This window comes from Dasypus novemcinctus, chromosome 18, assembly GCF_030445035.2.
Source record: "Dasypus novemcinctus isolate mDasNov1 chromosome 18, mDasNov1.1.hap2, whole genome shotgun sequence".
NCBI classification, from domain to species: Eukaryota; Metazoa; Chordata; class Mammalia; order Cingulata; family Dasypodidae; genus Dasypus; species Dasypus novemcinctus.
Window position 1 is genome coordinate 41,245,879 of NC_080690.1, and position 20,709 is coordinate 41,266,587.

Here is a 20,709-nt window from a genome sequence, read left to right on the forward strand (position 1 = left end):
TTTGCTGGTTTATTGGAGTGCTGATTATAAACACTCCCCCATGCCCACTCCTCTCTGTCAAATTAACATTCAAAATACAAATATTGGGTCTTTGGATCACTGTCTACCGTGTCTTTGGAAGCTGGTGGGGTGGCAAGGGGCAGGGACAGGACCCCAGCCTCGGAGGAGGGGCATTTAGCACGCAGGGAGGACTGGAGGGCTTGAGGGGAGGCCCCCTGCTGGGTTCTCCAAAGGGTGGGGGCCCTGGGGGCCCCTGAGCCCAGCTGCTCCCCTTCCCCTTTCCACCGCCGCGGCCCCTCCCGCCCGGCTCCCGTGGTCCCCGGAGCCTGTCATCTTCAATCTGGCGGAGGCACAGCTCCGGGCGGGCCGCAGCTGGCTGGGGGAGCCTTTTGCGCCGTCCCCATCCCCAGGGGGCCGGGGGCCCAGCCTAGACCCAGCCAGAGGCAGGGGTTGCTCAGGGCTGAACTGGTTGCAGGGGCCGCCCCGTGCCAGCCCCCTCACGAGGGGCCGTGGGCCTCGTGGCACCTCTCGCCATGGGACCTCGTGCCCTCCTCTTGCCTCGGCTCCGAGGTCCCACGTGCACGCATCAGGGTCGCCCCCCTTGCCTCCGGTGCATGAGCCTGCATAAACACCCACCCCCTCCTGGGCTTTAGGCTGGGCCCGTGAGAAACCAGGTCCCGCGTGGAAATGGGAAGTGAGCCACGTTCTCAAAGCACCGTCACAGCTGTGCCTATGAGATAACGCTCACCCCGGGTGAACCAAGAGCGCGCCAAGTTCTATGAATGCACCATGTTGCCATAGCCCTATGCACGAGGCACATGCATGTCCCCACTTTACAGAGTGGAGACTGAGGCACAGGGAAGTGGCCTTCCCACCCCTCCAAACTGAGTCATGGCGAGAGGAACCACTGGGCCCCACGGAGGCAGAGGCCCGGCAGGGTCAGAGGGCAGGGCCAGCAGGAGGCGGCCTGAGCAGTAGTGTCACTGTCATCCGAGTCTCCAGTTGGAAGAACCACAGAGAGCAGGGCTGTGTGGGGCTGGGGGGTCTCTGCTTAGGCCAAGGAGGGAACATTGTCATTATCACTTTTGTCACACACGTTGACCAGGGGACTGAAACTTTTTAATTACAAAAGCTTTTATTGTTTTCTGTTTCATTAAAAAAAGCTATACTCATGTTTAATTGCAGGGAAACTAAATAACAGAGCCAAGCAAAAATAAGAAACACCCATCCTGCCTTCTGGAGGTGACTTTGTCGACAACACCTTCTGTGTGTCCATCCTGAAACTTTTTCCAAGAGCGTGCCCACAAATATGATTATTCCTTCTCCTCCCCTCCCCTCCCCTCCCCATCTCTTCCTTTTGAATATGTTGACCACTTGGTTTTTTTCTCTGCACTTAATTGTGTGTGAGGTGGGAGATTGCCAGGCTAAAGCAACACTAACCTTTAGGTTTTTCTAGTCTGTGAGGCTGAGGATAAGGACTAGATATTGTTTTTCTCTAAGGAACTCCCTTCCATGAAGCAGTTTGTTATTAAGCCAACCTTTATTGAGTGCCCACTGGGTGCCGGGGGCTTTGCTAGGCTCTGGATAATGCACTGGCCAGGCCCTGGGGGACCCCTAGGCAGCTGGTGAGCAGTGGCTGAGTGTTGCTGATGAGGGAGGGTAGGCTCTTGGGGTGCAGAGAGCAGGGGTCCCTCCGACTGGAGGTGGGGGCACAGTGGGCAGGAAGAGGTCCTGTGCCAGCAGGTGTCTGAGCCGGGTGCTGGACACTCTTCACCCTTGGCAAAAAGGCAAGGAGGCATTCCTGGGAGAAGAGGCCTGGGGATGTTCCCTGGGGTGGCCTGGGCAGAAGGCCTCCTGACCCCCATTTTCCTGCTGGCCCCTGGCCCCACCACCGCTCACAAGGCCGACCACCAGGAGTACGGGCTGCCTGCTTTCCTGTGCTCTGGACAAGGAGAAGGGGCTGTCCAGATGGAGGCCAGGAGAGCACAGCCCACGTCCCCGCAAGCCGTGGGTTGGAGACACGCTCTTGATTTGGGACCCAGAAGCCAAAGTTCTTCACTAGAATCTGGCTTCCTGGGTTGAAATGGTCGTTAAGGTCAGGCAGGCCCTTGTGTGTCTGGGTTGTGATGAAAACATTAGGTGAGTGCAAAGAAGTTGGCTTTGCATTTCCTTTTCCTTTTTCAACGGGATGTGTCAGGGTAACATCGTGAATGGGATTGGGGTGCAGCCTTCACTATCACTGGAGGTCCTGTATAGAGAAACTCCCCTTCAGTGCGGGACCTTGAAATGGGTTCTGGAGGGTTGGCTGTCAGCCCGGTCCGGACCTGAGGCGGCTGCGGGCCTAGAGCCTGTGTGTGTCGGGCATGCACACGTGCGTGTCCATCTCCTGGGTGTGTGTGCTGGCTTGGGCTGTCATCCTGCCTGACCAGCCCTTCAGGGACCCCTGCTGCCCACGCTGGGCGTCAGCTTCTCTGCCCCGCCCTCTCTTGAGGGCCCCCATGGTCCGGGCCCTGGGGGGTGAGGCTGCAGTGTGGTGGGGGCGGGGGATGTCCCAGGACTCTGGTCCCGGTCCGGCTGGGCAGCTGGACACCCGGAACTCCTGCCGGCTCGAGCGTCTGTGGAGGCCTCCAGCCGTCCTCTTCCCCCAGGACCCCAGAGGGCCCAGTTTGGGGGTGTTTCAGGGGCCTCCCACGTGGCTTGTTCCTAGCTGGGCTCCCCAGACCCCTCACTCCTGAGCGGCTTTCCCGGGGACGACAAGCAGTGATCAGCAATTGGTGAGATGCCGATCACAAGAAAGACGGATGCTCTTGCACCTGTGAGCCCAGGCCCCATTTCACGGGGGGTGGGGACCGTGGCTCGGGAGCTTGGGGCACTCGTGCAGGTAGGCAGCAGGAGCTGGCGTTTGGACCCGAGCCATCAGCCTCCGAGGCTGTCCTGCTGCTCCGGGTGCTGTGGGCTCTACTCGCCTCTGGGAAGCGCCAGCTAAAGGCAGCACATGGCCGAATGAGGACGTGTGGCCATCCCTTGAGGGCAGCATTTTGGTTTTGGGGGTGGGAGGTACTCACAGGGGAGTCTCAGTCCTGCCTGAGCACTACCCCAGGGACGGCCAGGGATCCAGCCTGCCAGGGGAGCTCGCGGTGCGAGCCTGGCTCCCGGGCACGTGTGCAGTGTTTGCAGACCCCAGAGCCCTGTGCCTGAGCCCCTGCACCTGAGGCAGCACTGAGCCCGGGAACCCCAGGCCTGAATGCCACGGCCCCGGGGGTGAGGGTGAGTGGGGAGACGAATCCATTAATCCTCCAAGTATTAGCATTTACTGAGCACCTAGTGTTGGTCCAACCCTATCGGAAATACCAGAAAAGTGGAAGCACTGCTCTTGTCTTTAGAGAATTTATTGGCCAGGGCTGTTCTGGTTGTAGGGACTGAAATGTGATGTATGTTAGCTTAAGCTGAGGGAAACTTTTTGTCACAGATACCTTTTTATTTCATGGATCTATGGATAGGTTCAGGTGCAACTGGAACAAGAAACTTGAACGCTCCTGGTACTCTCAGAAAATCATGGCTGCTGTGACAGAGGCAACTCCTAGAGAACCGCTTAAACGAAAGTGCTGAGTCAGGAATGAGCCAGGTCCTGAGAAGGTGGCAGGGTGCCTGGGGCGCAAGGAGCGATGTATGGGTGAAAGAAAGGCTGTTGGTCAGGTGGGGCCTGTGTCATCTGGCATAAGAGCAAATTGGGAGAAAGGGAGCTCCTGCAGGTTCTTGAGCAAGAGCATGACATGATGGCCATCGTGCCTAGGGAGGATGATGCAGTCATTGTGTGCTGGGGGAACCGAAGGAGAGAGATGGGAGCAGGGAGACTCTACCAGCATGGCAAGGTGGGGCCGGCAGGGCAGAGAGCTATGGGTGAGCTGCTAAGTTCCAGATGTGTTTCAGTATAAGGTATCTATGAAGACATCTTCCTGAAAAGGAAGACAGCAAGTCGCCAGCCAACGCTGTAGGGAGGGAGTCTTCCTGCCGTGGCACGTGCCATCAACTCCGCTCGCATCTCATCACAGCTAATGGCAGCTGTTCTGAGCCGGCGTGGAGGGCTGGGGGCGGCGGGGCCAGCTCTGTCCCTGCTGCCCGCCTTTTGACAGTCAGCTCAGAGCCCTCCTCCCCGCGGTCAGTCCAGCACCCTCCTCCCTCTGGTCAGTCCAGCACCCTCTTCCCCACAGTCAGCCCAGCGCCCCCCTCCCCGCTGTCCAGCGCCCTCCTCCCTGTGGTCAGTCCGGCACCCTTCTCCCCGTGGTCAGCCCAGTGCTCTCCTCCCCATGGTCAGCCCGGCGCCCTCCTCCCTACGGTCAGCCCGGCGCCCACCTCCCCACGGTCAGCCCACTGCTCTCCTCCCCGTGGTAGCCCGGCGCCCACCTCTCCACAGTCAGTCCAGTGCCCTTCTCCCTGTTGTCAGCCCAGTGCCCTCCTCCCAGTGGTCAGCCCAGCACCCTTCTCCCTGCGGTCAGCCCAGCGCTCTCCTCCCCGCTGTCAGCCCAGCGCCCTCCTCCCGGCGGTCAGTGCCCTCCTCCCTGCAGTCAGCCCGGTGCCCTCCTCCCTGCGGTCAGCCCAGCGACCTCCTCCCCGCTGGTCAGTGCCCTCCTCCCGGCGGTCAGCCCGGCGCCCTCCTCCCCGTGGTCAGCCCAGCCCCCTCCTCCCTGTGGTCAGCCCAGAACCCTCCTCCGGCCCAGCAGCCTGTCTCTGCTTCTTGGAGGCTGGGGCTGTCAGCTGCTCTTGGTTAGCACAGACTCTTTGGGCAGGGATGGGGGCAGCTCAGACCTCAGGCTTCGGGGCCTGTTGGGGGTGGTGCAGGCTCTTCCAGGAGGTGGCAGGAGAGCTGGCCGCAGGCAGAGGCAGCCGGCTGGCCTCGCAGAGCTGGGCTACCCAGAGACGGCAGGCCCCCCATCTGGTCTCTGGGTGCTGGACCAGACCCAGATAACTGCCGCGGAGGGCTCAGCGCTGGAGCCAAACAGATCAACACGCCCACGGCAGAGGCAAGCTGGGGAGGTGCAGGAGGCCTTGTGAACTCTCAACCCTGGGTCTGTTGGAGCAGGAAATAAAAGCAGGAGCACTCTGCTTGCTCCCCACAAGGTGAGATTTTGGTGGGGATTAGGGAGAGCGGAGGGGAGGAAGAATGGACGAGAGGAAAGTTCAACTGGAGAAAATGCTTCAGGGGAGACTGTACAGGCTGCCTTGGAGCCTGTCTTACTCTCTCGCTCGGCCTTTCAGTTGAACTGGAGAGCCGCTCCCCCAGGGAAGGCTCAGTGCCCATAGTGCCGGGGGAATGACGTGACCGCTTTGAAGGGGCATCCTTGATTTGAAAGTATTCATTTATTCCGTTGCGTTTGGATTTCCAGTTTTAGTTCCCATTTTAATTTGACTCTTGGTTCTTGGAGATGTTGCCTGCGGAAGCAGACTAGGAAGCCGCACTAAACATTGAGGGAAGCCTTGCAAATCCAAGCCGTCCTTTCCTTGGCAAGCTGGGCCTTGACCTCCTGCAGGTGTGCCCTGCTTGCTGACAGTCCGGTGTTTCGGGGAGATGGGATGCCCCATGAGAAGCGGCTCGGTGGTGGTGCAGCCAGCTGGGCCAGTTAGAGACCCAGGTCTTGATGCTCAGCCTCTCACCCAAAGCCACGATTAAGCGCCACCCTTTAGACACTCGTTACTCTTGAGTGTTCCTGCACTCATCATATTGCCAGGTCTGGGCGCAGTGATCAGGGTAGAGGTTGAAGTCGACGGCCAGGTAAGTTCGCATCTCAGCAGCTTCCCCATGCAGGGCAATTGCAAGTGGTAACACGCAAATGGGATGAAGCATCCTTTCCAATATTTTGAAACACATATACCACAAGGCAATAAATATTTATTAAGCACCTGCTGGGTCCCAGACACGGTGGAGGTTCAGGGCTTATAGTATCAAACAAGACAGGAGAAGCTGCCCTGTAGAACTTCCCACAATGGTAGAAATATTCTGTGCTCTCCAGTTAGCCATTAGGCACATTCACACTTGAGCACTTGGAATTTTAAATTTTTTGAATTAAAAAATTTAAATAGCCACATGTTACCAGTCACTTCCTCATTGGACAGGGTGGTCCTAGCAGAGTCATACTCTTAAGCTTTTCAGTAGCAATCGGTCATTACGTCTCCGTCTCGTCACGGGTTTTTGCCTAGGGAGCTGAAGAGGGGTGGGGATGCCCCGTGTCGGTCACGTGGTCGGAGGGACCCGCCGTCCCAGGCTGGCTGTAGGACGTGAAGCTGTCCGAGTTCCTTCATGCAAGGGGGCAGCGCTGTTCACCCCGGAGGGAGAACTTTGGGACGTCTTCCCTCCTTGCCTTCCACTGTGTGTGTTGTGTCTGCCTATGTGCTCGTGGGTAGGTTTCTGGCTTTTTGATGCATTGCTGTTGATTGCTTTTTAAAGAAAGTGTTCTTGGTAGGGGGAAAACTGCTGCCGGTGGTGGAGAAAACCCTTGTCGCGGAATCCGGGGTAATTCAGACATTCCTCGGCAGGGTCGGTGACAATAAGGGTTTTGTGGCCTGCCTGTCATGCTAATTGTATATTATTAGAGGCCATTAATCTGAGGATTATTAACACGGATGGATTTTTAGACAACTGTCTTGTTGTGGAAAACTTTAATCTGAAGATCAGTGATATTCACCGGGAGGTGTTGGATGTGTTAAGGGAGAACAGCTCCTTGTTTTTCCCAGTGGAGCCTCAGGGGATGCCGCGGAATCTCCCTTCTCTTAGGTGGCCGGGCCCTCTGCCTTCCGCAGGTGGAAGAGGGGGTGTGCGATCAAGAGGACTCTTGGTGTCCTCCTTGGCGGTCCTCCTCTCACGTTCTTAAAGTTTGGAGGCAAAGAAGACCTTAGTCCTTGTAGAACTGCCTGAGTTCTTTTCTGGGAGACCTCAGGGAAGGCTGCTCTCTTCCCCCACTTTCTTGTTATTTGATCAGTCCTTCATTTATTATCTCTTTCTGTTTAAGTAGCTGAGCTAGTTCCTCCAGTCTCTTGGTTTGGTGGCCTGGGTCTTGCTGGTGAGTTTTCATTTGCCAGCGATGGCCAGTCACCGCGTCCCGAAGGTCACCAAGCCTCTGCTCAGGGAGCGGAAGGTCGCTGTCTGTTGACCATCCTAAGAGGCTGGCAGGTGGGCCCCGGGAACGAGCGCGTGTCTCCTTCACTTTAACCGTCCAGTGCCGCCAGCTCCTCCCAGCTGGGCTCCCCGGCAGTTGCTGGCCCTTGGGAAGCAGAGCGGGAAGAGCCTCCGTCAAGCATCCCATCCCGGCCTGGCCGAGCCTTTATCTGAAGTTCTGAGGGCCTTTCAGGTTAGGGTTTTACCTCTGCAGGCCCAGCCCTGCGGCAGGACCGGCCAAGGTGTGAATCTAAGTCATGCCTGCATCTCAGACCCCGAGTTTGACCTCGGAGAGAGGAGCAAGAGGAACCACCGTGAAACATGGAGCTCCTGGGAGCGTGGATGGGCAGGCAGGCAGCCTGCAGGGCTGGCAGCAAGTCGCCGCTGTGAGCCACGGCCGAACAAAAGGGTTTAAAATTGGGCCACAAGCTTTGCTGTCCTGAATACGGGAAGTCAGATGGGGGTGGAGGAGGAGGAGGAAAGCTGACAAGAGGTGCATCAAAGGTGGAAATGGCATCGATGCTGCCCCCGTGGCCTACCAGGTGCAGAAGGGCTCTTCGGACGTTTCCTGGACGCCGGGTGGGCACAGTGCCCCTGGCCATGTGCCCTGGAGCATGCTGCAAGCCAGCCCCTGGGCAGCACCGGATGATGGTTTTGGGAGTGGGAACAGAGGAGCGCCACTGTGGCCAGGCGTCCTCTCACTCCCTCACGTGCTCTCTATAGGTCCTCAGAGAGACTTTCTCCCCATTTTCCATATGGGGAGACTGAGGCAGGGGCATAAAGTGTCATCCCATGGGTCTGAGATAGAGCCAGGAGCATGCCCCAGGTTGCCTAACTCTCAATCATGGTTCTTCCCCCACTCCTGAAAGGATCCAATCTTGATAAAGAGGATGAGTGGGGGCAGTCAGCGGAGCTGTCCTGTTTGCCGTGATGGGAAATCTCAAGGGGAGTTTACCCAGAATCCTGCTCAAGCTTAACTGACCCCTAGCTAAGATCCATCTGCCACGGCTCTTGGGAGCAGTCGGTCAATGGAACCATCTGGAGTCTTCAGATTTGCGTTTCGGAAGAGGCAGGAGAAAGCGAAGTACTCTTAACTTGGATAGCTAGGGGCGTCCTGGAGACGGGCCTCGCCGGGGCGGGGAGGCTCGCCGTGGTTGTCCCTCTCAGCCTGCCTTCTCCAGACACCATCTTGACACCTGTCTCAGGTGTGGAGAGCGGTGCACGTCTGCCGGGCACCTCCACGGAGCCTCTTGTCTGGGAACACGCCTCTGGCTGAGGGGAGACTTGGCAGACTCTGGAGCAAAACAAAACAGCCCGGGTGATCAAGCCAGGCTGAAATGGCACGCTTGGATATTAAGCGAGAGGAGATATCCGAGTCCAGTCCCTTTGGTGGCCTTGAACTGAGCGCTGGAAGGCAAGAGTGTCTGATGCTGTCCACCAAGAATGATGTGAGGGGTAGGAGAGGGTGTCATCTTTCCACCCTCATACACTCACGCACATGTGGCACTCACCACCTTCTGCCACGAAATGGGGAATTCAGCACCCCCTCGCCCCGCCAGCCGGCACCCTCCATTTGGACGGGTGAGGTAGGTGTCTACAGCACCCTCCTCGTCGAAGGGGAATGTCGGTGGGTACCTGGGTAAATAAGTATAAATAGTTTTCTTTCTGATATGTGACCGGATTATTTTCCAGTTGATTTCAAGCCTTGGCCCCAAGTGGCCCACAGATCAAAAAAAGATAAGGGTCAGTTACAAGGTTGAGCTCATTCTCCGTTGCCATGGCAACTGACCTCCGGCAACCCTCAGAGGACTACACCCAGCTCCCCAGGTGATACTTTTGCTGTCCACGCCATCAATCCCAAGCCTTTCAAAACTCAGACGGCCTAATTGTCAGGGCTCTGTTTGGAAGAGGCTCTGGGTGCCCCGTGAGGCCCCGGTCCGGGCTGCCAGAGCTCATTTATAAGCCCTTCTCAAACACGGGGGACCCGAGATGGGTCCCTCCTGGCCAGAAAGGCCTGGCGAGGTTCCCCCGGGGGGAGGACAAAGGGCACAGCCCCTCCTCCAGGATTAATTAGGAATACGTGAGCCCGAAGTGGGGGCGGCGAAGGGGGGCATGCCTGCAAGCAGAGGCTGGGCAGTCTTGAGCAATGAGGACCCCAAGCGGCTCGTAGCCGCCCGGCATAGGGCGTCTAGGGCAGCCGTGATGCCAAGATGCCTTGAGGGAGTGCGCGCCACCCCCCCCAGAGTCTCCAGTGCCTTCCAAGGCTCCCCACCTCGTCTTCATGCCCATTGAAATAGTAGCGCTTTATTCTGCTGTGAGTTGATTATTTTTTAAGGGCGGGAGAAAAGCAACTTCAGTAAACTTCTCGCTTTTCGAGAGGTCCAGCACGTTCGGTTTGGGTGAAAGCAGTGTGCTGGCTGTGCACACATGGTCTCATGACAACAGGATTTCCAGCAAGGTCCCTTTTGTAGGGACGGGTGCCTCTCACCTTTGATGTGCATCCGTGTCACGTCACCGGGAACTTGTCAAGATGCAGATTCTGGTTCTGCAGGTCTGGGGAGGGGCCTGCGGCGCTGCACTTCTCCCAGGCTCTAGGGACCGCCTCCGCGGCTGGCCCGAGGCCTGTGCTCTGGGTGGCAGGGATGGATGCTGGACGGCTGCCAGCGGCTGGGAGGCCAGGGAGCCCAAGGTCAGCCCGCCCCACGCCCAGCCGCTCCCGGTTCTTACCTGGCCTCTGAGGAAGGACCTTTCCTCACCCCTTTTGGACCCCCAGCCCAAATGTCATCTGCTCCTGCCCCCTACCCCCTGCCCCAACCTGGCTTGATTAATTTCCCATGGTATTGAATGACAAATCAATAGATAAACAGAACAGGCAGCCCAGCTATTATACCTGCCCTCCTCTCCTCTGCCCCAAAGGCCTTTGTTCCTTACAGGGAACAAAGAGCTGAGCTCCCATCAGGCCATGTCCAGCGCCTTCTGCAGTTATCTGCTGGGATGGCATCGGGGGTCCCCTCCTGAGGTCATGCCCCTCGCACGTGCCCCCGTCACCTCCTTGTTGGCTCTTCCAGCTCCCTCTGGGTGGAGTGGAGTGCCACCCTTGCCATGTGGTGCTGGAGCTGGGGCCCTGGAGCTCTAGGGTCTTTGGGTCGGGCCGGGCCGTGGAATTGACGTCGGCTGCAGTTCCTCACGAGCCCAGGCAGCCTGCGCGTGCCCCGACCGCTCGCTCCTGCAGAAAGGCTGGGGCCACCCCACGCTGCCGGGGCCGCCTCCTCCCCTCAGTGGGGCACTGGGCTCCAGCACGGAGGAGCGGAGCGGAGGGCGAGTCTGCCCTCCCTCCTTCTCCCCCACGGTTTTTGGAGGATCAAGCAGCAGAGGGAGGTCCCAGGTCTCTAGTCCCATGAAGACTGGGGACCCCTTTTCTAAGCCAGAGAGAGCTCGGGGGGGGGGGGGAGAGGGGGTGTGGCAAGCATGGCTCTACCTATCCCTGGTAGAGCCAGCCTTTCTAAGCACTCATCACCCCTGCTGCAGCCGAGGGATTACCTACGGACCCACCCTTGGACAGAGGCCAGGCTTATCAGCCATCGGTTGTGCAGCAGGTGATTGGGCGTGACCCCTGGTGTGCAGTAACCAGCATTTACTAGTACTCTCCTCTGCTCCAAGCATTGCTCCACATGCCTTAACTCAACCGCCCATTTCTGATGTATGAGTGCATGTTGCGTGCTGCGTGCCCGGCCCCGTTCTAGGCACTGATACAGCAACGGGCAGTCCTGGCGCTTCAGTCACTGTGTGCGCAAGGGACTAGTTAAATAAGCAATCAGCTCTGTCATAGTCCAGGTGGGGGCAAGTGCGCTGAAGGAAAATGACAGTGGGTAAGGCACGAGAAAGGATGGGGGGTGGGTGGGGTGCTGTTTTCCCTGGGGTAAGTCCCCTCTAAGAGGACAACTGAATGGGGGGATCTGGTAGGACGTGTCTCAGGGGAAGGGGCAGGAAGCCTAGATGTCCTGGGGCAGAGGAAGCCCCCTTGGCTGCCTTGCAGACCTTTCCAGTAGAAGACCCTGAAGCTCAGAGAGGTTAAGTAACATACCCAAGACACACAGCCCCTGAGTGAGGGAGCTGGGGCCCTATTGATCGCTGCCCAGATAGAGGTGGCTAATTCTGCACCCCATCAGCCTAAGGGGTAGGTGCTGTGCCCGCTGGAGGTGTGATTGCCTTTATAATGCCACCTCCCAGCCACGGCCCCGAGTGGGGTCCCTCCTAGAAAGCACCCAGCAAAGGCCTTCGCGGTGGCGGGAGCGGGTCAGTCCCGGCGCCGTGGAGCTGTGGAACAATGCCTTGCCCACTCCCGCCGTAGCCTGCTGCTCCTCCCGCCCAGGCAGCAAATTAAGGCCTCGGAATGTGTGCCCAGGCCTGCCTTTGACATCGGCGGGGCCCACCTGAGCTTCACCTTCAGGATTCTGATAATCAGCTCTCTCTCTTCCTGGCTTCCCCGAAGACCCGTATGGAAATAAGTATGTGTCTGCCAGGGATCAAATGCTTTTGGAGACAAAAGTCGGTGCCGGGGACATTACAGGGAGCTATCATCTCCGCACGATGCGCTTCCACAAAGCCCTCTGCCCCTCTCCTGGGCTGACACACTTTCAGCCTGAAAGGTTCCAGCAGGCTGACTTGGTTTTAACCAAAAGCACATCCTATTATTTTTTTGAGAAATGAAGTGTAAAATTAACACTTATTATTCCTGAGCACGGGGGGAGAGGAAAAAAAAAAAAGACGCGGGACCCTGGGATTTTCGCGCGAGCTGGGATGTTTGTTTGGCAGTTCGGGTTTTTATTTATTTTTATGTTTTTAAATCATCCTAAATCAATAGATTCCCTGGGCCAGTCCCGACTTCTGGGAACCGGGAAGCAAGAGGTGGTGCAGTGTGCAGGGGCAATCTGCATTTCACTTTACAGAGGAGCAGGGCTGCATAATTCACTTGAGTTACGGGGGTCTCACTTATGGATGGCTGTCATATGCTATAAAAAAAAAGAATAGAGATGAGGGGACGCGATTGCGCATCTTAACTCGCAAAGATCCGCCAAACACCCACGCCTGGGTGCAGGGGCAGACGGGTCTCCCAGGCAGCTTTGTCATTCTGCTCCAAGGTGCCAAGCCAGGCGCGGAGCGATCTCCTATAATTCAGGAAAGTTATTCTCGGAGGGTGCTGCTGTCGGCGGACCCTGCGCCTTGGGACGGAACGAGCGGTTGTCAGTGCCCGCGGTGGAGAGTGATGGTGGTAGCGCGTTCTAGCAATATCCATGGGCGCGCATCGGGTCACGGCCAGCAAAGGAGTGTTTGTCACACTAACTAGGGCAGCCCCTCCCCACCCTCCCGCCTCCCCGCTCCTCCCCCTTTCCCGGACGGTTTTATAGGCTGAGGTGCACATAATGGACCCCCCAGGGAGCACCTCTGAAACCCCCTGCAGTGGGGGAGACAGCCTCGTCCTTCAGAGAGAAGATTTGCAAATCAAAAGGTCTTGCAAGGAGTGGGAGAGATTCCCAGATCTGCAGGAACCCCTCAGGCTTTATTATCTTTTCACCCCACTTTCACTTCTTGCTTGTTTAATTTTCCCTCTCCCCCTTTCCATGAATCTGACTCTTTCACACATTAGGGGGGTAGGAAAGGGACCAGTAGTGACATAGAGAAAGTGACACTGCCGGGTTAAGCCGGAACCTTAAACTGACACCGGTCTGGGGCTGGGATTTGCTTCAGTGGCAGCCGTTTAGGCCCTGGAACAGCGCGCGTTTCCAGGGCTGCCTGGCTGTGCACATATTTATGGACGTGGGTGCTGGGCGTAGCTGCGTCTATGAATCAGGGGGGGCCAGCTGATGAATGGCTCAGCACTCAGAGAATGGAAAGTGACTGTCAGACACGATTTCTCTGATTTATCAGTTGCAGGAGCCTTCTTTGTCCTCTCTGTGTTTGTGTATCAGACGTGCACGGCTCTGCTCCCAGCCAAGTGGGTAAAGGCCCTTGCTTGGCAGAGAGCGGTAAATCCTGCTTTGCCATCTCAGTTCGGAGAGCTGGCTCTGGCTGGGCCTCGGGAGAGGGCTGGGCCAGATGCTTGGGGGACCATAGGAGAAAGACAACCCATCTGGGCCCACTGCCCAGTGGCCACGGTCAGAAAGACTCGCAGGAAGGAGCAAGGGCCAGCGGGGGGGGGGGGGGGGGGAAGTGTGCATAGAACAGCCGGGGAGGCTTCCTGGAGGCGGTGTTCACACAGGACTGATTTGTATGCTGCTCAGGGCACCTCCCCTGCCTGGCCAATAACCTTGGGAAGTGTCCGAACTTCTCTTCCCAGCAAACAGGGTTATTTCAAGGTTCAAGTATGTTATAAACTGTTATAGAAACATCTGCCCAGTTGTTCGTTGCTGCCTTGTTGATGGCCACGGGGTACCCACGTTCTTCAGGGAGGCCACCTGTGGGACGCCGTTTCATTCATTTTTTCCTTCAGTCATTCATGGAGCCCATACTCTGTGCCAGGCATGGCTTGGAGGGGGCTGTTGGGGGGTCTTTGGGGGCAGCCCCCACACCGGAGGCCATCCTCCCCCAAGGGGAGAGGAGGATGTGCGTGGGCCCGTGAGGCGAGTGTGCTGGGCCCCCAGGTGTCCCCAAACTTGTCAATGAGCTCCTTTTCTCTTAGTTTAAATGCCTGCATCTCTCTGTCGGGTGCAGTGGCCTAGTTGCCGGGGCTCCAGGGGCACGGCAAGCACCCGGAAGATTCCAGCCAGTGGGCTATGTGGGGCAGGCCCACCCGTGCACGCACGCGTGGCTGCGTGCCTCCGCGGCCTGCTGCCCGGGGCGGGGCGGGACGGGCCCGCTGGGCCAGGGAGATGCCTGCTGTCCCCGCCAGCCCCGGCCAGGGCCTGGGGACTCGGACACTCTCCAGGAGCCTCAGCCCATCTGTGTTCGTGTCTTGCCACCAGCGGAGCCCCTCTGCTGCCTAATTTTTGCCTTTGGGGGTGAATCGGAACACCTGGCACCTTTGGTGAGGCCGGTTTCTGGAGGAGTCTGAGGGGGGCAGCCCATGTCCTTAGCTGCCCCAGATAATACCAGCATGACTGGCAGTAAACATTTATTGAGCCCTTGCTGTGTACCAGGGACACTTCAAAACCTCACTTAAGTCTCATATATATATATATTTTTTCTTTTTTAATGTTATATTAAAAAAATATGAGGTTCCCATATGCCCCCCGACTGCCCTCACCCCACTCCTCCCACATCATATTAACTACAGGAAAAGGGCAGCTATGGAGTGCTTTTTAAAAGAGGACACGGAAGCACAGAGAGGTTATGTAACTTGTCCAAGATCACACAGTAGGCGACCGAACTGGGATTCCAACCCCAGCTCACGCCAGGACAATCCTTCACCCGCACCCCCTACTGACCACTGGGCCACACGACTCTTGGGCGCCAGCCCCTGCCGTCCTCTCGCAGCCCCATGAGGCTAGGACTCAGGTGTCCTTGTTTTATGGGGAGGAGGAACCTGATGCCCAGGATGCTCGGGGTGGGGAAGGAGGGGTCTGATTGGAACCAGGACTGCCCGAGCCCCCACTTCCCGGCCTTCGGAGGACGAGCTGTTCCCTGCTGCCTCTGAGGAAAGGTCTGGGCTCATGGGTGCTCCCAGCGGGCAGGATGGAGCAGCGCCTGATCTGCAAGCAGGCGACGGGGAGTTTGTCCGTGGTCTGGAACGCAGTGGCCAGGCCATCCGTGTTCACGGAAAGAAGGGTATTTTTCTCTTCACTGTGTTTTTTGCAGTGTTTCCCAGGGCTGCCCATCACACTTAGACTAAGCGCCCCGAGTCCTCCGGGGGCTGGCAAGTCCCTGGCCGCAGCGCCGCGTCCTCTCTGCCCGTCACTGCCCTGGCCTCGCCCCTCTGCTCCAGGCACCAGCCCACTCAGGCACTTGCCCCGCCTCCTCCAGAGGCGCCCACGCAACCCACCCGCCCCCCAGCAGTGTCCTGTGTGTGGATCATGTTTATTTACTTTGTCCCCCCCACCCCTCCCTGACTAGAACGGTGCGTGGGCATCATCTGTTTCCCTGCAGAATTCTCAGCTCATAGCAAACTGCCTGGCACGCAGCACAGGCTCCCTAAATCCTTGATGGACTTTGAAAACTCCTGCTTGGGCTCCCTGGGCCGTCCAGGACCAGTGACATGGGCCCAGAATTCAAACTGTTTATGCAGTTGTGCTTCCTGTTGCTTGACCAGCAGGAGTGACAGCAGGTGACGCCTTCAGGAGCACCAGCCTCCCACCCACCCAGGGCGGATGCACCCAGGGGCTGGGCCACCCACCGTGAGGGGGAGGGACCCTGGTGTCTCAGCCCCCAGCCCAGCCCTGGTTCTTGGGGTGTTGGGTGCTACTGGTGGGCTCCGGCCGGGGGACACGGCCAGGGGTCCCTGATGGTTGTGGTTTCCTTTGCAGAGGAAGGCATCAACCACGAATGTAAGCTGTGCAACCAGATGTTCGACTCCCCGGCCAAGCTCCTCTGTCACCTCATCGAGCACAGCTTCGAGGGCATGGGCGGCACCTTCAAGTGCCCTGTGTGCTTTACAGGTAGGTGTCCCGGAGAGGGCAGGGGCCCCGCGACCCAGCCCTCTACTTAATGCCTGGACCCTGCCAGGGCCCGGACTAGGAGGCCCCCTTCCCCGGCTCAGGCAGAGCCGGCTCCCCAGACGCCCTCCTCCATGTGGGCGCACCCCCTCCTGGGCTTCTCTCATCTGCACCCCACTGCCGGAGGCCCTCGTTCCCATGCTGCGCCCCTCGCTCGCACTTTGCCCTTCCCACAGTGGGAAGGGCTTTGCCGCCTCAGCTGGGACCTCGGGCCAGCCCCATGGAGGCTCCTACCCTGCGCGGCTGCCCCCGTCACCGCCCGCCCTCCATCCTCCATCTCCGCTCTGGGCAGCAGGGGGGCAGGGGCAGCTCTGCAGCCCAGGCCCCAGCCCCAGCCCCCAGGCTGGCTGCCGGCCCAGGCGCGCGGTGGCCCCGGCCGAGGCGAGTCTCAGGGGCTCTGCCGGCCTCCTCCTGCTGCCCAGATGGCAGCTGGTGCGCATGGGGCGCCCGGCCTGCCCCTGCTTCCCCCGACATCTGCCGTCTGCCACGGCGGGGGACCCACCCTGGGGAGGGCGCCGGGTGGGAGGGGCTCTGTGCTTGCTCACCTCCCAGACACACAGCTGCTTCAGGGCCACCTCCTGCGTGCCCCGGGGCCTGGGCCACCGCGTGGGCTCCTACCACCACTAAGCCAGGGCCGTGACCTCCTCCGTGATGACCCCAAAGGGAGGGCTCTGCGGAGGGCCCCCCACCCACACAGCTGGGGCTCCCGGGGTCTGGCACACCGCAGGGCCTTCTTCCCCCACTGGCTCAGAGCCCCTGCCCATCTGTCACCATCTACCTACGCTGCAGGCTGGGTAGGGGGCTGACGCTGAGGGCCCCGCTGCCAGGTCAGCCCGTAGAGGACACGGGCCCCCGGCGTGGGGCCGGAGGACACTGATGACAGCTTCTGCAACGAGCAGAGACAGCGGTGCTTATCGGGCCCATTCTTGGACCAGGTGCTGGGCTAAGCTTATTTATTTCAAATCTCGGCTCTGCCATCTGGGACAGTTTTCTTAACTGCCATGCCTGTTTTACAGTCCTGTGCTGTATGCAAGGAGCTCACTCACAGAAGGTCTCTGGCAAGATGAAGATGAGGATGAGGATGATAATGGCAACTTACATTCATTGGGCTAACTAGGTGCCAGGCTATCCTTTAAGCACTGTACAAGAATTAGCCCATTTGATCCTCCCCTTCACCCACGGGTATATATTTTAATGATCCCCATTTTCTGGGTGAGGAAACTGGAGCACAGAGAGGTTAAGGTACTTGCCTGATGCTGCCCAGCTGCCCAGGGACCGAGCTGAGCTTCTCTGGCTCCACAGCCCTCCTCTAGTATGTGCTAATAAGGCTCCCAGTAGCTCATTGCTTGCCCCCGCCTCGGTGATCCCTGTTTGTGGGTGGGGTAGGGGCACCTGCCATAGGCGGCTGGTCTGGGCATCCCCCGAGCCTGGCCCCTGATGGCCCTGTCCGTGTCCAGTCTTCGTCCAGGCCAACAAGTTGCAGCAGCACATCTTTGCCGTGCACGGACAGGAGGATAAGATCTACGACTGCTCGCAGTGCCCACAGAAGTTCTTCTTTCAGACCGAGCTGCAGGTGAGTGCCCCCGTGGGCTGCGTATGGGTCCCCGTTGGCACTGAGGGTTTCCGCCTCCAGCCAAGCGGGTGGACTCTTTCAAAAACACTGGGTGGCTGGGCTGGTGCCAGGGGCCGGAGCAGGACCTCGCTCCCCCGGCTGGCCTGGCGTCCTCAGGAGAGCCGGGCTGTCACAGGAGCCGGAGGCCCTGCTGTGTATTTTCCACGGCCGGTGCCATCTCCTCTGGGGGAGTCTGTGTCTCCACCTACACTGGGTGTTGAGGTTCCACTGAGATTAGTTCTGTAGCACGTTGGGCCCCGTGGCCCATGGGGCCACGTCCTGGGACTCTGGGGGACTGGGCCAGGGCCTCGGAGCCCCCAGCACTGCCCAGGAAAGCCGAAGAGTGAGAGAAATCATGGTTGGTTGGCCCCTACTCAGAGAAAGGGCCGCCCGGTCATAGGTCCTGATGCAGCCCTTGCGTGGGGGCCCTGTGGCCTTGACCACCTTCCTCTTATGCTCAGTCTGGGTCTGCAGCAGCTGAGAGGACCCCTGGGCAGTAAAGCCCCCCACGCCCCAGGCACCTGCAGCAAACCCCTTGGCAGCCGAGGGTCCCTTCTTACCTGTTGGTGTTTTTCAGAGGATAACTGCCTTTCTTCCCCACTGGTTTTTGCAAGAGAGTCTTGTAACCCCAGAGACGTCCCATCCCCACCCAGAAATGCCACACATGCACACAGAAGAATCACATAAGCTGTGTGACCAGTGACACACAGAAAGGAAAGTTCCTCCTACTCTGGTTCTGAACACACAGAGACACACAGAAACCCCCTTACAAAGGGGAACGCTGCACGCATGCCACAGGGGACCACACACAGAGCCCAGTGCCACCCCCCGGAATGAGGTACCATGGGTCCTCGGAAATGCTACACGTCACACATCAGATGCACCGAAATCCCACAGACCAAGACTACCCCATTGTCAGTCAGGACACGGGAGGGTGAGCTGCAGTGACAAACATCCTCTAGATCTCTGCATCTTCAAACCACCGGGCTCTAATTGTTGCTTTTGTCACATATCCAGGCAGGTGGCAAGGACTCTGCTCGTGATACTCAGTGGCCTGGGCCAGGGCAAGTCTGTCTTGGGCCATGTTTCCATGGTCACCCAGGCAGGGGGAGAGGGACATGGTGGAGTGTGCCCAGCGTGTCAGACCTCACGTGGTGGGACACGCGTCCGCTTCCCAACGCTGGTTGGCCAAAGCAAGTCACGCGGCCATGCCCAGTTTCAAAAGGGCAAGGCGGGTAGCCCCACCCTGTGCCTGGAAGGAGAGGAGGGCTGGCATTGGTCAAACACCCAGAGACACGCCGGCCCCAGGACCCTGCGGCCGAGGCTGAGAGCCAGCCCTGCGCCCAGCCACCACCGTCCCCCGCTTCCTCGGGGAGCGTGACTGGGCCAGGGCGTCCCAGGCGGAGTCCTCGAGTCCTTTGACACTTGGGGGCGATGTTGGCGCCTCCCTGCTGAGGTTGGAGAGGGCGGTAGCCTGGGGCACATTGCCCATATCGCCAGGCCTGGGCCTGTCCTGGGGGCACAGCGTGGAGGCCATTGCCCGGAGGAAGTGGTAACTGGCTCACGGAGGGTGCAGGGCTGAGCCGTGAGAGGGTCAGGGCCCTCCCGCGGGCAGGCCCGGGCCGGGCAGGCCGAGCTGGCTCAGACCTGCCTTCTGGCTTCCAAGAGTCTCCAGGTGGTCGCTGGTGAGCCTGTGTCTCCGCACCTTGGGGCGGCCGCTCCGCGTTCCCGGAAGTCCTCGGGCTTATTGTCGCTCACGTGACCTTCATCCCGTCGTCTCAAAGTGGGACAGAGCGACGGGCCTGTTCTATGGATCCAGGCCCAGAGGGGGTTCTGCTGTCACCAGGCTGAGAGGGAGAGAGGCTCGGAGCCCCCGGTCCATGCGCCGAAGCCTGCCTGTGTGCCAAGGCCACGGGACGAGACAGCTCGCCGCCCCCCATTTGGCTGAAGGGGCAGGTGCCAGGGACCCATCCACGGGCTCCCCAGGAGGCCCCCTGAGTGTGGCTGGGCAGCCCGCCCTGCCTGCCTTACCTGCCTGGGCCAGCTACCAAATAGGCCTCCTGTCCCTGATGATGAAGCTCTGTGTAGCCCGACGCTTGCGCGCCTCCTTTAAGCCCATTGGCACGTAGACACCACGACTGACACACGCTCTGGACTCGTAGCCCCCGCCGGGTCTCCCCGTGTCGTCCCAGCCACAGGGAGGGATGGCTGATCTCTTGGCTGGCTGTGAGGTGCCAGGCAGGGCTGCGTGGCAGGTCCGCCTCGTCCTGCAGAGGTGTGCAGGGGACCCGGCGGGCTGGGGGCGGCAGCCCCACTTGCGCTTTGGCCCCACCCACTCGGGGCTGCAGGCCGTGCCAGACACCAGAGTGGTTCACGGGAGGCCCTGGTTTCCGGGTCACCCCGTTAACCTTAAGTCAGATCCTCAAATGCTGCAAATCTTGCTTAATTATAGCCCTAACGAGCCACTATTTGCTGCAATTAATGCTTTTAATTACAGACCATTTAAATGTGGAAGTGTTGTAGCAACGCCAGATCTATGCAAATAATGGCCTTCGTTAAGTAACTTGCATAGCAATTTTCTGGTTTTTTGAGAGGAGGGTGTTTGCTGGCATTGAAGTTTTCGTAGTCATTATGCTGAAGCTGGGGCAGAGAGGCCCTGTTTGGGTGGAAAAGGCAAGTGTGATATTTATGGATATGACATGTGGGGGGTTTGGGCGGGGCACTGGGAGACAGCACCCAGTCAGGATTTCTACTCTTGCTGGGGCCTTGACTGGCTCTTGCCTCCATATGTCATTTGAGGTCACGTGAGGGGACTCTGGGACGAGAGGGTCTTGATGCAAGGCTTAGGCTCGCTCTCACCCAGGACCAGGGGCTCCAGCTGTGGGGTAGAGGCTGTGGAGGTGGGATTGGACAGCAGTTACGTGTCTGCTTCTAAAGGGAACGCTTTCCTGGGATACATCAACAGAAGCATCTTGCCAGGATGAGGGAGGTGCAAGTCCTGTTTGATTCTGAGCAGAGCTGGCTCAGCTTAAAGGGCTGAGATCGTTTAAAGGATTTTGGAAGAACTGGGCCACATCCCTAACAGAGTGAACAAGAGTCTGAGAGGGAACTAAAATTGCTGTTAGCCCTCATGGGTTAGAGACACACTTTCCAATAGTGTGACAGGAAGAGGGTAAAAGTAGGCAGTGGGCTAGCTAGAGTGCGATCAGGTGGGGTGGGCACTCCTTGCTGAGTGTGGTCAGGGAGGGCCTCCCTGAGGAGGTGGCATTTGAGCTGAGGCCTGGATGGTGAGAGGGAAA

The 20,709-nt window shown here is 58.7% G+C and overlaps 1 protein-coding gene across 4 annotated transcripts in view; it reads left to right on the top strand.

Annotated features, from left to right (window-relative positions):
- Positions 1–20,709, top strand: part of ZNF423 (zinc finger protein 423) — a 327,078-nt gene that overhangs the window by 281,736 nt on the left and 24,633 nt on the right. For all 4 annotated transcript variants that reach the window (XM_058280049.2, XM_058280050.1, XM_012521061.4 and 1 more), the window contains 2 exons: positions 15,610–15,741; positions 17,256–17,371. In XM_058280049.2, the coding sequence (XP_058136032.1) occupies positions 15,610–15,741; positions 17,256–17,371 (248 nt within the window). The remainder of the gene's footprint in view (positions 1–15,609; positions 15,742–17,255; positions 17,372–20,709) is intronic.